At 34.3% G+C, this 12,071-nt stretch overlaps 1 protein-coding gene across 2 annotated transcripts; it reads right to left on the bottom strand.

Annotated features, from left to right (window-relative positions):
- Positions 1–269: 269 nt before the first annotated feature.
- On the bottom strand, positions 270–9,196 carry LOC145635912 (choline monooxygenase, chloroplastic-like). Of its 2 annotated transcripts, XM_081687288.1 has the most exons (10): positions 6,900–9,195; positions 4,569–4,614; positions 4,291–4,426; positions 2,822–2,896; positions 2,543–2,746; positions 2,249–2,344; positions 2,028–2,134; positions 1,816–1,909; positions 813–863; positions 270–680 (listed from the first exon to the last, which is right to left on the bottom strand). In XM_081687288.1, the coding sequence occupies exons 1-10, from the start codon at positions 7,201–7,203 to the stop codon at positions 528–530; spliced, it is 1,266 nt and encodes a 421-aa protein (XP_081543414.1). In that variant the 5' UTR covers positions 7,204–9,195; the 3' UTR covers positions 270–527. The 2 variants fall into 2 exon arrangements, with proteins under 2 accessions (XP_081543414.1, XP_081543415.1); XM_081687289.1 differs by lacking the exon at positions 2,543–2,746 and having other exon boundaries at positions 6,900–9,196.
- Between the last annotated feature and the right edge of the window lie 2,875 nt (positions 9,197–12,071).

Raw genomic sequence — 12,071 nt, 5'->3', positions numbered from 1 at the left:
AGTAATTGCCATTTTAAACTTTGATTGAGAAGATCTTACCATCCTCCATATCCTTTAATTCAGGCAAGTTTTCATGAATTATAAATTACGAGAGGAGCAGGAGAAGTGAAACCAATCTTGAGCAAAAACAAGCGCTTCCACCATATGGGGCTGCAGAATATTTTGAGGTTGTTTCTGCAAGCAGAAGTGAGGAAGCACTCATTTCCAACAGGGCACAGCAAGAACACCACATTCAATTCTTCAACCGAAGAAGGTGATACATACTAGTGTACAAACCAAATGACCCTTACATAAACACATGCATCTATGTTCAATTTTCAACATAATCAAAGCTGTACAGATTTCAAGCTGCAAAATATTAAACAAATTCTAAAACTTAAAAATTAGGCTTAAAGGACTGTTTTTCAATCTGATCTTACTTCTTTGAGCCTAATGAGAGACCGAGTACAATACTAATAAACTTCATATATAACACATCACTTCTTGGCACAACCGTTGCATTCAGTAGGAGCTCCTCAAAAATTTACCTAATATTGAAGAGTTTGTCCAGTTAAGTTGCTGTATAGCAAGCAATGGAAATGGTGCATCGGTTTCTCGAGAGTAGGTGCATATCTTCCAATATTATATGCAGGTGATTCAAGACCCCTCTGAACACCTTCACACAGCATGATATCTTCTATCTGAAGTTTTTATAGATATAATGTCAATAGGTCATTTCTAAATCCCTTCATTACTTTTTCAAGCCTAGGGGGGTCCAGGAAAGGAACGATCGTGAATATATTCACAACAAAACTAGAACAGTTCTCACATACCTGTACTTCTTCGCTGTCTTTTAGGCTTTTTTCAATGAAAACATTATCATCCTACAATAAACAACAAATATATGAGCATACCCTGCACTCAGCAAGTACATTTTAAACAGCAAACTCTTAAATCGCATGCTTTCATCTTTTGGTAAAATTAAAGATCCTCCAGAGATATACCTCAAACCCAGTGCGAATCACCGATGCATGCAAATTGCAATCTCATATGAACAGCAATCCGGCATAATACCCAAAATAGATCAATAAAATTGTTGAGGGCAACAACATACCTACATAGCCACTCTTTTTTATTTTTTTTATTAAACATACCTATAGTTTTTTTTAAGGTTGCCCACCCGGTTCACCGGAGCTTAGCTCTGACTACATTCGAATCCGACTCAGATAGCACACCTGGCTTATGGTGAGTAAGTCTCCCAGCAAGAGTTTCTGCATACGGTGAGACTCGAAACCGAGACCTCCCTTAAGCGACATCAAGTTGCTTACCACTTGAGCCAACTCTTGTTGGTATTAAACATACCTATAGGCACATAAATAGTACTACGAAGAACGACCCATTTGACCTAATTTTAGTCCCAAAAAGAATGACTCATTTGCATTAAAATCTCCACCAATTTGCAATAATATTTGTGCAAAATTATCTTCCCCATAGAAAATTTTGTTTCTCTATGTACTTTTATTACTTTCTCTCTCTACTTTTTTACAAACCCCATGTAAATTTATCTTTCCAATATACTTTTACTTCTTTTTATTTAACTTTCTTAATACCCGCGAAATCAACACAAATGGGTCGTTCTTTCGAGAACGGAGAGAGTAGTAGGATTGTTGGATTGTCAAGGTTCATAGATAATTGTGGGTGGTTGACAGCAACATACTTCTTTGAGTCACTTATTGAACAAAGGTAACATAAACTTAGTTTTTCACAGGAGATTGCTGTCGTATATTTCCATTATAAACAGCATATGAGTATAAAACTCTAAAGAAGAAATCTCACCTTCAACGACACGTCAAGAAAGTAGTCAAACACGACTTGGCATTTCCGTGGTCCCAATGGGACAACAAGGTTGGTGTCCATCCAAGGGCCATACCTATTAAATTAGAAGTACATGAAAAAGAGGTCCAGGTCTCAAGGAAGTTAAAATATGCAGAAAGTAGAGTTGTAAGAAATGGAGCAACAGCAACTGCTTAAATGAAAGACATATTCACCTGTTAATCATGAAGTTAGGATAAACAAATGCATAGAGTGCTTTCGATCCAAGCCTGTCAAATTCACCTCCACTTGCACATCTTTGGATGCTAACTTTTTCAAAAATCTAATGCAATGAACTATGATCAATATATGTTATATATCTCTTGGGTGGCATATGTAAACCACCTAAGAATTGCAAGTAAAATCATATACTATATAAGAGAAATAATGACCATACTTCACTGCTATATGTGTCCAAGTTAAGTCCAGAAGCAAGATTTTTGTGTGCATATGGAACATGATAGCCACCATCCAAATAATTGTCACAAAATACCTGAAATAGGACAAATGAAGCAAGCACAAAATACTAACACAAGTCAATAAGTCAATTAATGCAAAATGTAGTTGACCTGTAAAAGATTTTTTTCTTTGCATTCAGCAGAAAGAGAAACAAGCTTTGTGTCTCAAAGAGAGACTAAATTTAATTAAACAAAAATTAGGAGTGTTACAATATCTAACTGCAAGCTCAGACCTTCCAGTTACACTCTAAGGTGTACTCACGTCTACAAATGTAACTCAAAGAGGTGTCAACTCCATTAGAACTAAGCAAGCCAGCTGAACTGCCAAGCCAGTCATTCTCCATACTTCCAAAATCAACTTCCTTCTTGGAAACACCTAGGTTGATAGCAATAAATGGCCCCCATGTAGCAATACTTATGGGTACAAGTCCATACTCCTAAAAACAAAGTTGAAAATCATTATAGGAAAGAAAATTAAGATGGCAAACATCAAGTTAAGAAATATTGCATACCTTAGGGTCAAAATTCCGCAATCCAGTAATTCTTTGAGCCTTCAGGAGATTTCCCTCTAAGCCATATGTCCATCCCTAAAAAATTATGCAAAAATCTTTGAATAAATAGAGGTTATTATACCATTTAAATAAGGGATTTTTTGGTTGTCGAACAAACCTTTTTGATCTTGGAAAAAAATTGCCAACAAAAAACTTTAAAAAATTAAAAACAAATTTGACAGATAGATAAACAAAGAAAAAGAGAGTCACTAGGATATGTAGGTCAAAGTAACAAACTCTGATCTGCTAGAGAAGTAAAAATTGTTAAAACAAGATATTCACTACAATCAAAGAGAAAAATGCATTTGATCCATATACTGTGGCAAGTTTCACGTCTGCCAACCTGAATTAACGTCTACAAAGACATGCAAGCATTTATTAATGTGGCATACTCTGGATAATTGATTTGTAACAGATTTGACAAGGTTTTTAAGAAGTTATGATGCATCTCCTGTGGTGGAACCACCGGTACATCATTGAACCAGAGTGAAGCTCAGTGACCCATTCAGGACAAGGGAAAGGATAGAGAAACAGCAGGGATGGAAAGTGGCTAAAAGTAGGCATATTACTGGGAAAAAGGTCTAGGAGTCAATTTCTGAGAAGAAATTTTGATCAAGTTTCCTGCCTTGCAAAGTTGCATTGATGTCTGAGGCACTATTGACTAAGAGTGAAACATAATATGATGACTTGATGGTAGTTCCTATTACGCCATATTTTAAAAATAAAATCAAACTAGCATCTTGAAACATTAGCAGCCAAAATGACTTGAAGAAGAATATTAAGGATTTTGCCTGGGTATCTTATATACCTCAGTTTTATACTGGAATTTTAAGTTAGATAACACAACAACTACAGAAGTCAAAGTCAAGCACAGATAAGTATATGAAAGAAATTTTCCGTACAGGAGGACTCAATGATTTCTGATGGAGCCCAAATCAATAACAAGCCAATCGATTGGTCGTGTAGAAGATAATTTACCTCACTCTTACTGATATCTATGCTGAAAAGCCCAGTTATGGGAGGTTTCAAGGTCAACATAAAAAAACAACTTGCAGATGGTAGAAAGTCATGTTACAGACACTGAAGCTGTCATGGACAGAGACATTATGTTTATGTTAGCTAGTTTTGCATATAAACATGTCTAGGAACATATGTAGCAGAGCACTTTCAATCAGTTATCTAAAAAAGTAGAGCACACCAATTAGATATAAGATTGAGGCAGATAGCTAAATGTTTCCTCTTGCAAATTGCCTAACATTCTATGATTCATGGTTCTGAGTTTCCATGGTCAAATGTATAAGGATTCTATGTTTGTTTCTATTGTTAAAAGATTTAAGTACTTGCATTTTACAAGGCCTTAGGCCCTCCCCGAGGAGCTGAAAACAATGAGAAGTGATACTATAGGAAACTGGGATGGGAGTGAAACTCACATGATAAGGGCAAACAAAGCAGGTTTTTCTACCACTTCCATAAGCAAGAACGGAAGCATGATGGCGACAAACATTATGAAATGCATGAATCTCACCACCAGCATCTCGACATATCACATATTCCACGTTCCCCAATCTGCCATGGTTAATAATAAATTTTAAGTAGTTTGTTTCCAGGGTGATAGTCAGAAAATTAGTAACCGTAGAATGCTCCCTCACCCCCAACCAGTACACACACACACACACACACACACAAATGACAGTAAAGAAAATCGCACCTGCCAGTGAAATAATCATGAGGATTCTTTATCTGATCAATGCAACCTATAAGGTCAAGATAAAGATTGCGACATCATTACCATTAATTTATAATAAATAATGATAGTCATACTTCTCTACAGAATATATTCACATGCATTTGAAGGATGATAAGAAGAGTAAACACTTAAAACCTATTTAACCTAAACTCTCTATAAAGTACTTTCAACTTTCAGCTTGAAATACAGAGTCCTTTATTCATGCCTTTTGCTCATTTATCTCTGTATTGCTTTTAAATATACATTATATAACATTTTTTCTATAAAAGATAAATCATGAAGTTATAAAACTTAAGCTGATTAAGGGTCTAGCTCAGCTGTTTTAGTAGCTTTTAATGATTCAATATTGACTGTCAAGGGTTAGCTATCAAAAGAGCTATATAAAGAATAAGTAATAAGCAAAAGTAGCCAAATTCCTACTCTGAATTTAATTACTGGAAAGACCAAAATGGATATCTGTATGATTTCTTATGAAACTTAAACTACATCAATTCAGTTGCATTCCTTCATTGAAAAGAAAGTATTGTTGACAAACATCGTGTGCAATATACAATATATTATTCTACACTGCAAACTTTTGCTCCATAGACAACTCCTAATAATATTCCAATTCTTACCAAACAAACTGAACAGCAATGACAAAACCGGATACAGATACTACAGAATATCATCCAAAATAGATAAATGCCTACTGACTTCCTCAAAGACCAATAAGAGCTAAGAAAATGGCATCATCCCCAAGTTTAGCAGCAGCAGCTAAATTTGGGAGTTCTGAAATTCCGCCTTCTGTACATAAATTCTCTTTTACTTTTAAGGATTTTGGTCTACACACATGCTTTGGCCTGGCAACAGAAAGCTACATGAGCTTCCACTTCCTGTAAAAGCCTTAAATAACATAGGAAAATATCTACTCATTAGATATCTTTTATGTTATCTTTGTCCTTTAGGACCAAGGAATCAAGGATACATACTTCTTTTTTAGACTTTCAGTAGAAACTAATAATTCCAGTATAACTCGCCAAAGAGATAATTTCTCATACTTAGACATCACTGATTCTCCAAAGTTAATATTAATCCTAGAAGCCCTTACAAGCAATGGGAGCATACCCATATCTCAGAAATAAGCATATATTAACCAATCTACGAGTACACTATAATGCATAACACTGTTACTATATCGCGAACACAGACAAGATCACAGTTTTCCTCCCTCTACTATATTAATGTTGTGGGTCAAGGCGTCCAGCCCAAGTCTCACTAACATGTGTTTTATTTTGTCCATTTTGGATGGCCTACTTGCTTGGCATTTTACTTATTGTGTTTAAGACCAACTTTTTTTTTTTTTTTTTTTTTGAGGTATGGTTAAGTCCAAATTGGGCTTTACCGGCTTAATTTGAAGCTTGCTTAGTACGCTTTGGTAAAGTAATTCTTGCTAAAAAGAAGTCAGCAAGTGAGAGGGTGAATATTAAGACAATATACACACAAAAATAGAGAGAATGGGAGCACGGGTTTTTGAGCTTATTCATTTTGAGGTTTTCAGAGACAACTTCCAAAAAACTGACTGTTGCCGGAAATTCAACCATCAGATCGTGTTGTCAGCTTTTGTTGAAGACACATAGGACCTCTTTATAGACAGTTGGATCGTCGCACGAAGCTCTGGTTTGTCCGACAAACACCAACGTTTTAGTGATTTCTACACCTATTATCTGTCAATGTCGTTTTTACACTTCACATTGAAGGGGTTTTCCATGTATAATTCCTGTGAATACTTGCCAATTTAATCTTCCTACTATTGTCGTGTTTATATTACAACTGTAGCTGATTTTTGTTGGTGATTAGTTGTTGTTATTATTTAGGTTCATTGGATTGAATTTGAGTGTGAAGGTGTCGTGGTGACTCCCCTAGCTTCCCTACAATTAAGCCTGCCTTACAAACATAACCAATTAAGCAAAGATAAGGTTTCCAGCATTATATATTTATATTCCTAATATGTTTGTTCTAAAAGTTCATCTTTTATCATCAGAATGACCCTCATAATCTGGTTATCACTTCACAAGACTAAAATCTTAACACCCATGTAAAAAATACCCTCAATTATCCAACACTAAAATCTTCTTTAACAATGCTTCAATACTAGCACATATTTAATTTTACCATCATCATTTTGCAGAAATTTTAAAAATTATCTGGTTCTGTTTTGTAATTATGCCAAAAAAAATACGAAATTTGCAGAAATTTATACAAGAATTTAACAGGTTACAAAATAAAATGAGAGGAAATTGGGTGAATTACCTACTACTCGCCATCCATTGTAAAAGACACGATCAATTTCAAGGGAATAAAAAGAAGAATCAAAATACCATGAACTGGGTGGAGTTACAGCTTCTTCAACAGGAATATTGGGATCAAATTCATGAACAATTTTGTGGGTTGATTGAATTGAATTTGAGAGACAATTTGTGAGTTTAATGGGTGTTTGATTTTTACGAAATGAAAATATTGAAGAAATTCTTTCTATTTTGGGATTAAAATTGGGATTACTTCCAAAGGATTGCAAGAAGACATGATTAAGTGGGTTTTTGGTAGTAGTTGACATCAATAGTGAGAGTGTTACTATGTTAGCTTGATTAATTGATCACTCTCTTAAGCACAAATGTTGTCAATAGATCACACTGATCACTTTAATACCAACTACAGAAGTAAGGAACTGTTGATTGTTTTTGGGATATTTGGAATGGAATGGTATGGATTTATTTTTTTATTTTTTTTTTTACAAAGAGAACTTCATAAATAAAGAGCAATTACAAAGTGTTAAGGATACAAAATAAATAGAAGAAACTACAACCAACTAAACTAGTAAATCCACTAAACATAAAGCAAAAAAGGCTTGTGGAAATCAACATCCTTGGAGACCTTCCTGACATGCCTTCGTGACATGGATGGAATTGGGATAATACTTCTAACCTGCAAAAATACAATTTACCTGTGCATACTGAGGCTATAAAGATAGTTAAAGAACGGAAATGACAGCGCCTTAACACTTTGTTTGGATAGGAAGAAATGGAAGGAAAAGAAGAGAAGAGAAATGGAGGGGGACAAAATCTCTTATTTGGGTAAAAGATTGGGGGAAGGAAGGGGAAGGAGAAGGAGGGATCCATTTTCCCTCTCTCTTTAATAACCATAATCTCTCCAAAATTGGAGAGATTTGGAGGGAAAATGGAGCTCACCTCCCCCTCCCTTTCTTTTCCCTTCCCTTCCTCCATTTTCCCTCCCCTTCTTTTCCTTCCTTCTTTGCTATCCAAACAAAGCGTAATAGAGGAACTTTAGCATAGAAATGGAGTAGATATTTTGATGGAATAGTGGAAGTAAGGAAATGTTTATGGAAAAGGATTTAATGGACTACTGTCTTGTCTACTCGTCTATCGGAATGGTATGGAGTTAATAGACTATTGTCACAATTCATGTCCAATAGTCTTGCTAGAGTCAATGCGGTCATATGGATGATAGGCAACAACTTGGGCCAAGGAGATGTCAATGGATGCTGCTAAGCACCTTCTCCCTATAGAGCTTTTATTTAGCTTAGGTGTTGTGTTTCCTAGTGAACACGACATTAAATGCAATTGGTATTACATGCACCATGGTGCACCTAAAAATAGGTGCACCAGGCCCAATTCTCCGCCCAGCCCAGCAAATTCGCGCCCAACAGTCTAAAGGCCCAATCATTTTTATTTTTTATTTTTTTACCATTGAATTTTGATATTCTTTTTTTTCTACCTCTAAATTCTTTGAAAACCTATTTAAATTTTCAACAACCCATTTCAATTTTTCTCTCTCCTTTTTTTTTTTTTTTTTTTTAAGATTATTTTTTGTTTCCCTCTAAATTACTAGAAGCTCTAAAATTTTTAGCAATGGGGAAAAATCAACTTTCTCTATCCACTTTAATATAATTTCTTGTATTTTGTTAAAAAAAATAAAAAAAAAAAATTGGAGATTTGTTTTTTTTTTTTGGGAGCTTTTTGACCAATTTCGGTGATTGTGCGATAAAATTAGCAAATTTGATACTAACCGTTCCATATCCCTTACCTTCATTTTTGTGTTCATACAATTCATGTTTGATGTTCATATACGTTGTCTTTTTAGTTCATATATATGTGTTGTATGAAGTAATAATTTGCGTATAAATTTTATCAAGTATATTGGTATGAATTAATAATTTATTTGGATATTATGTATTTCCTTTTTTTGTTGTTTAATATTTAATTATAAACCAACTACTGAACACCTTCAAAAGAAATTTCTGAACATCCCCTGGAAACTTCTGATAAGATACCAAAAACTACACAAAAGCCCCCATAAACTTCTGATAAGCCCCTAGAATTTTATGATAGGCTACCAGAAACACTAAACCAACCTCAAAAACCTCTGAATCCCCTACAAAAACTTTTGAACCACAATTACAAACCATTGAACACCCTTTAAAAACATTATAACCACCTTAAAAAAACTCTGAACCCCAACCACAAACAACTGAACACCTTACCAAAACCTCTGAACCCCCTAAAAAAACTTTTGAACTCCAACCACAAACCACTAATAAACACCGTACAAACACCACTGAACCCCAACCCCAACCACGAAACACCCTACAAAAACCTTTAAACCCCTACAAAAACTTCTGAACCCCAACCACAAACCACTGAACACCCTACAAAAACTTATGAACCCTACAAAAAGTTTTGAACCCCAACCCCAAACCACTGAACACCCTACAAAAATTTTTGAACCTCAACCACAAACCACTGTACACCCAACAAAAAATTCTGAACCCCAACCACAAACCATTGAACACCCTACAGAAACCTCTGAACCCCTACAAAAACTTCTAGACCCCAACCACAAACCACTGAACACCTTACAAAAACCTTTGAACCACCTACAAAAACTTCTGAACCGTAACCACAAACCACTGAACACCGGTACCCTTCAAAAACTTCCGCGCCTAAAGACACTGCTCAAAATGCTGCTCAACCTTCAAACTATCCTTATAAATGACTTCATATCTTATACCTGTAATAAACAAACACAGTTCATAATAACCATAACTGAAGTTCAAAAATAAAACAACAAAGTTCAAATACAGGAAAATGTTCATAATTATGTTTACAATTATTTTTTAAAAAGCATATATTATATATGCTTAGAGAATTATGTAAATCAGAAAGGTTCATTAAAGTAACCTAAATGTTCATAAAAATAGAAACAGTGTTCATAATATGATACTGCTAATAACAATTTTGATAATAAATAAAATGAAAAGTTCGTCACTCGAATTATATGAACAAAATGTTCAAAAACATGATATAAACAAATTATATTCATATAATACATATTAAATCATCAATTCAACAATTAAATTATAAATGAAAATGAAAATCATCAAAAAAAAAATTAAAATAAAAAATGAAATTCAACACACTTTCAGCAGCTTAATTAACATTAAATCTCAAATTAATCAATAATTGATAAACGACAACTAATTAATCACATAAATTCTGCATTAGTGATAATATGAAGCGAATGTTCAAAATCATATTAAACAAATTCTAACAGAATTGTTTAATAGTTTAATCAACAAATGATCAAATTCATCACAAATTAATAAAAAACAATGAGAAATAAAAATCTCTTCGCAAATTTCAGCAGCTTAATTAAAATTAATCAATTGTTTGATCAATTAATCAATTAAATTATATAAAATTAAAACTAATTAAACCTAAAAATTATACAATCACTTCAAATCAACAATCACTCAAAAAAAGTATTAGAAACAACAGCAAAATGAAAAATCAATAACTAACATCAACAACAAAAAAAACCTAATTAGCGATAATTATCAAATACAATAAGAAATCTAACCTGTAGTGTCGAGAACCTCAAGTACATAAATTAAATCCATCGCGATGAATAGCAGTGATGAACAAATTTAATAAAAAAACAGAGGAATCAACAATGGAGAAAAATTGAGGAGATAGAAAATTGAGGAGAGAGAAAATCGAGGAGAGAGAAATTGTGTATGATGATTAAAAATGAGAAAAGAATTAAAAAAGAAGAGAATTGAAGAGAAGGAATTGAGAAATTAGGAAATAATTGAAAAGGGGAAGGACATGCGAAATAGTAGAGGAAGAAAGCTGAGAATTTGAAAGATGAAAACTGCAGCTAGCAAATTAATATGTGGCGTTAATCTATTGGTGGAGCACATAGTTTAAGGTGCACCATGGTGCATATTATAATTTGCCCATTAAATGTATCACAACAATAGTCCTTTTGGATGCTCAATTGGAGCTCAAACGAGCCCAACTTGGTGGCCCATCGTTTTTGGACCCAATGAACATCATGGTGAAGTCAGTTTTCCAAGGTGGGTCAACAAATGTCCATATTGCACTAGGAGGTTTGAGGTACGCTTGGAAGCTACTAGAACATTTTAGGATTCTCTTGTACATACTCTTAGTGCTAGAGATTTGTAAAATACTTCGGAAGTAGGTAAGTAAATACATACGAGTTGTATAGCATGAGTTGCATAGAAGCCTCTAGAAAAGATAGCTTCTAGGAGCCTCCATTAGAGGAGGTTAGAAGGTCCTAGAGAATAAGTATCTAGGCACTTGGGAGCCCTATAAATAAGTGTGGGTACAAATGTAAAGGCCTTAATCAAGCTAGAATTGAATCAAATAATGCCATAATCCTATCCAATGCCAACCATATAATATTCTAGTATATCAAAACATATATTATAAATATCTCAACGCCTCTTCAAGTTGGAGCGTTTTGTGGATTATATATGCCCAACTTGGCCTAGACAAGAGGAAATCAAACTATCATTTACCAAGAGCCTTGTAAAAATATCTTCCAACTAAGAATTTGTCGTAACATGAGAGGGCACAACTGTACCATGGTAATAGCATCTTGAACAAAGTTACTATATATCTCAATGTGTTTGGTTCTTTCATGAAAACCGGATTCTTGGCAATGTGTAATGTCGATTGACTATCACAAAACTAAGGAATAGTCTTGGAATGCTGAATGCCAAGACTAAGTAACAAACCCTTCAACCATTTTCAGCTCACATGTAATAGCTGCAAGAGAGTGGTACTCTGCTTTTGTGAAAGACTTTGAAAATGTATGCTAGTTCTTTGTTTTCCACGATAAAAAGGTGGATTTTGCTCAATTTTTGAAGATGGTGGTGGCGGCGGATCATCGCCTGCCATTGTTATGGTTTAAAAAAAAATGGCTCTGATACCATGTAAAATCTATATGCGGTGAAAGATTAGCCTTGTATTGATTTTAGTTGAATTGGAAAATATATACTACCTCCGGTCGAAATTACTCGCAAATTTGGGGTATTATTTGTGAGATATAAAATATTCCAAAGTTGCGAGTAATTTGGATCGGAGGTAGTATATTAAGAAA

Source organism: Chenopodium album, chromosome 6, assembly GCF_948465745.1.
Source record: "Chenopodium album chromosome 6, dcCheAlbu1.1, whole genome shotgun sequence".
In the NCBI taxonomy this organism is placed as follows: Eukaryota; Viridiplantae; Streptophyta; class Magnoliopsida; order Caryophyllales; family Amaranthaceae; genus Chenopodium; species Chenopodium album.
This window is presented reverse-complemented; position numbering and strand designations above follow the sequence as displayed.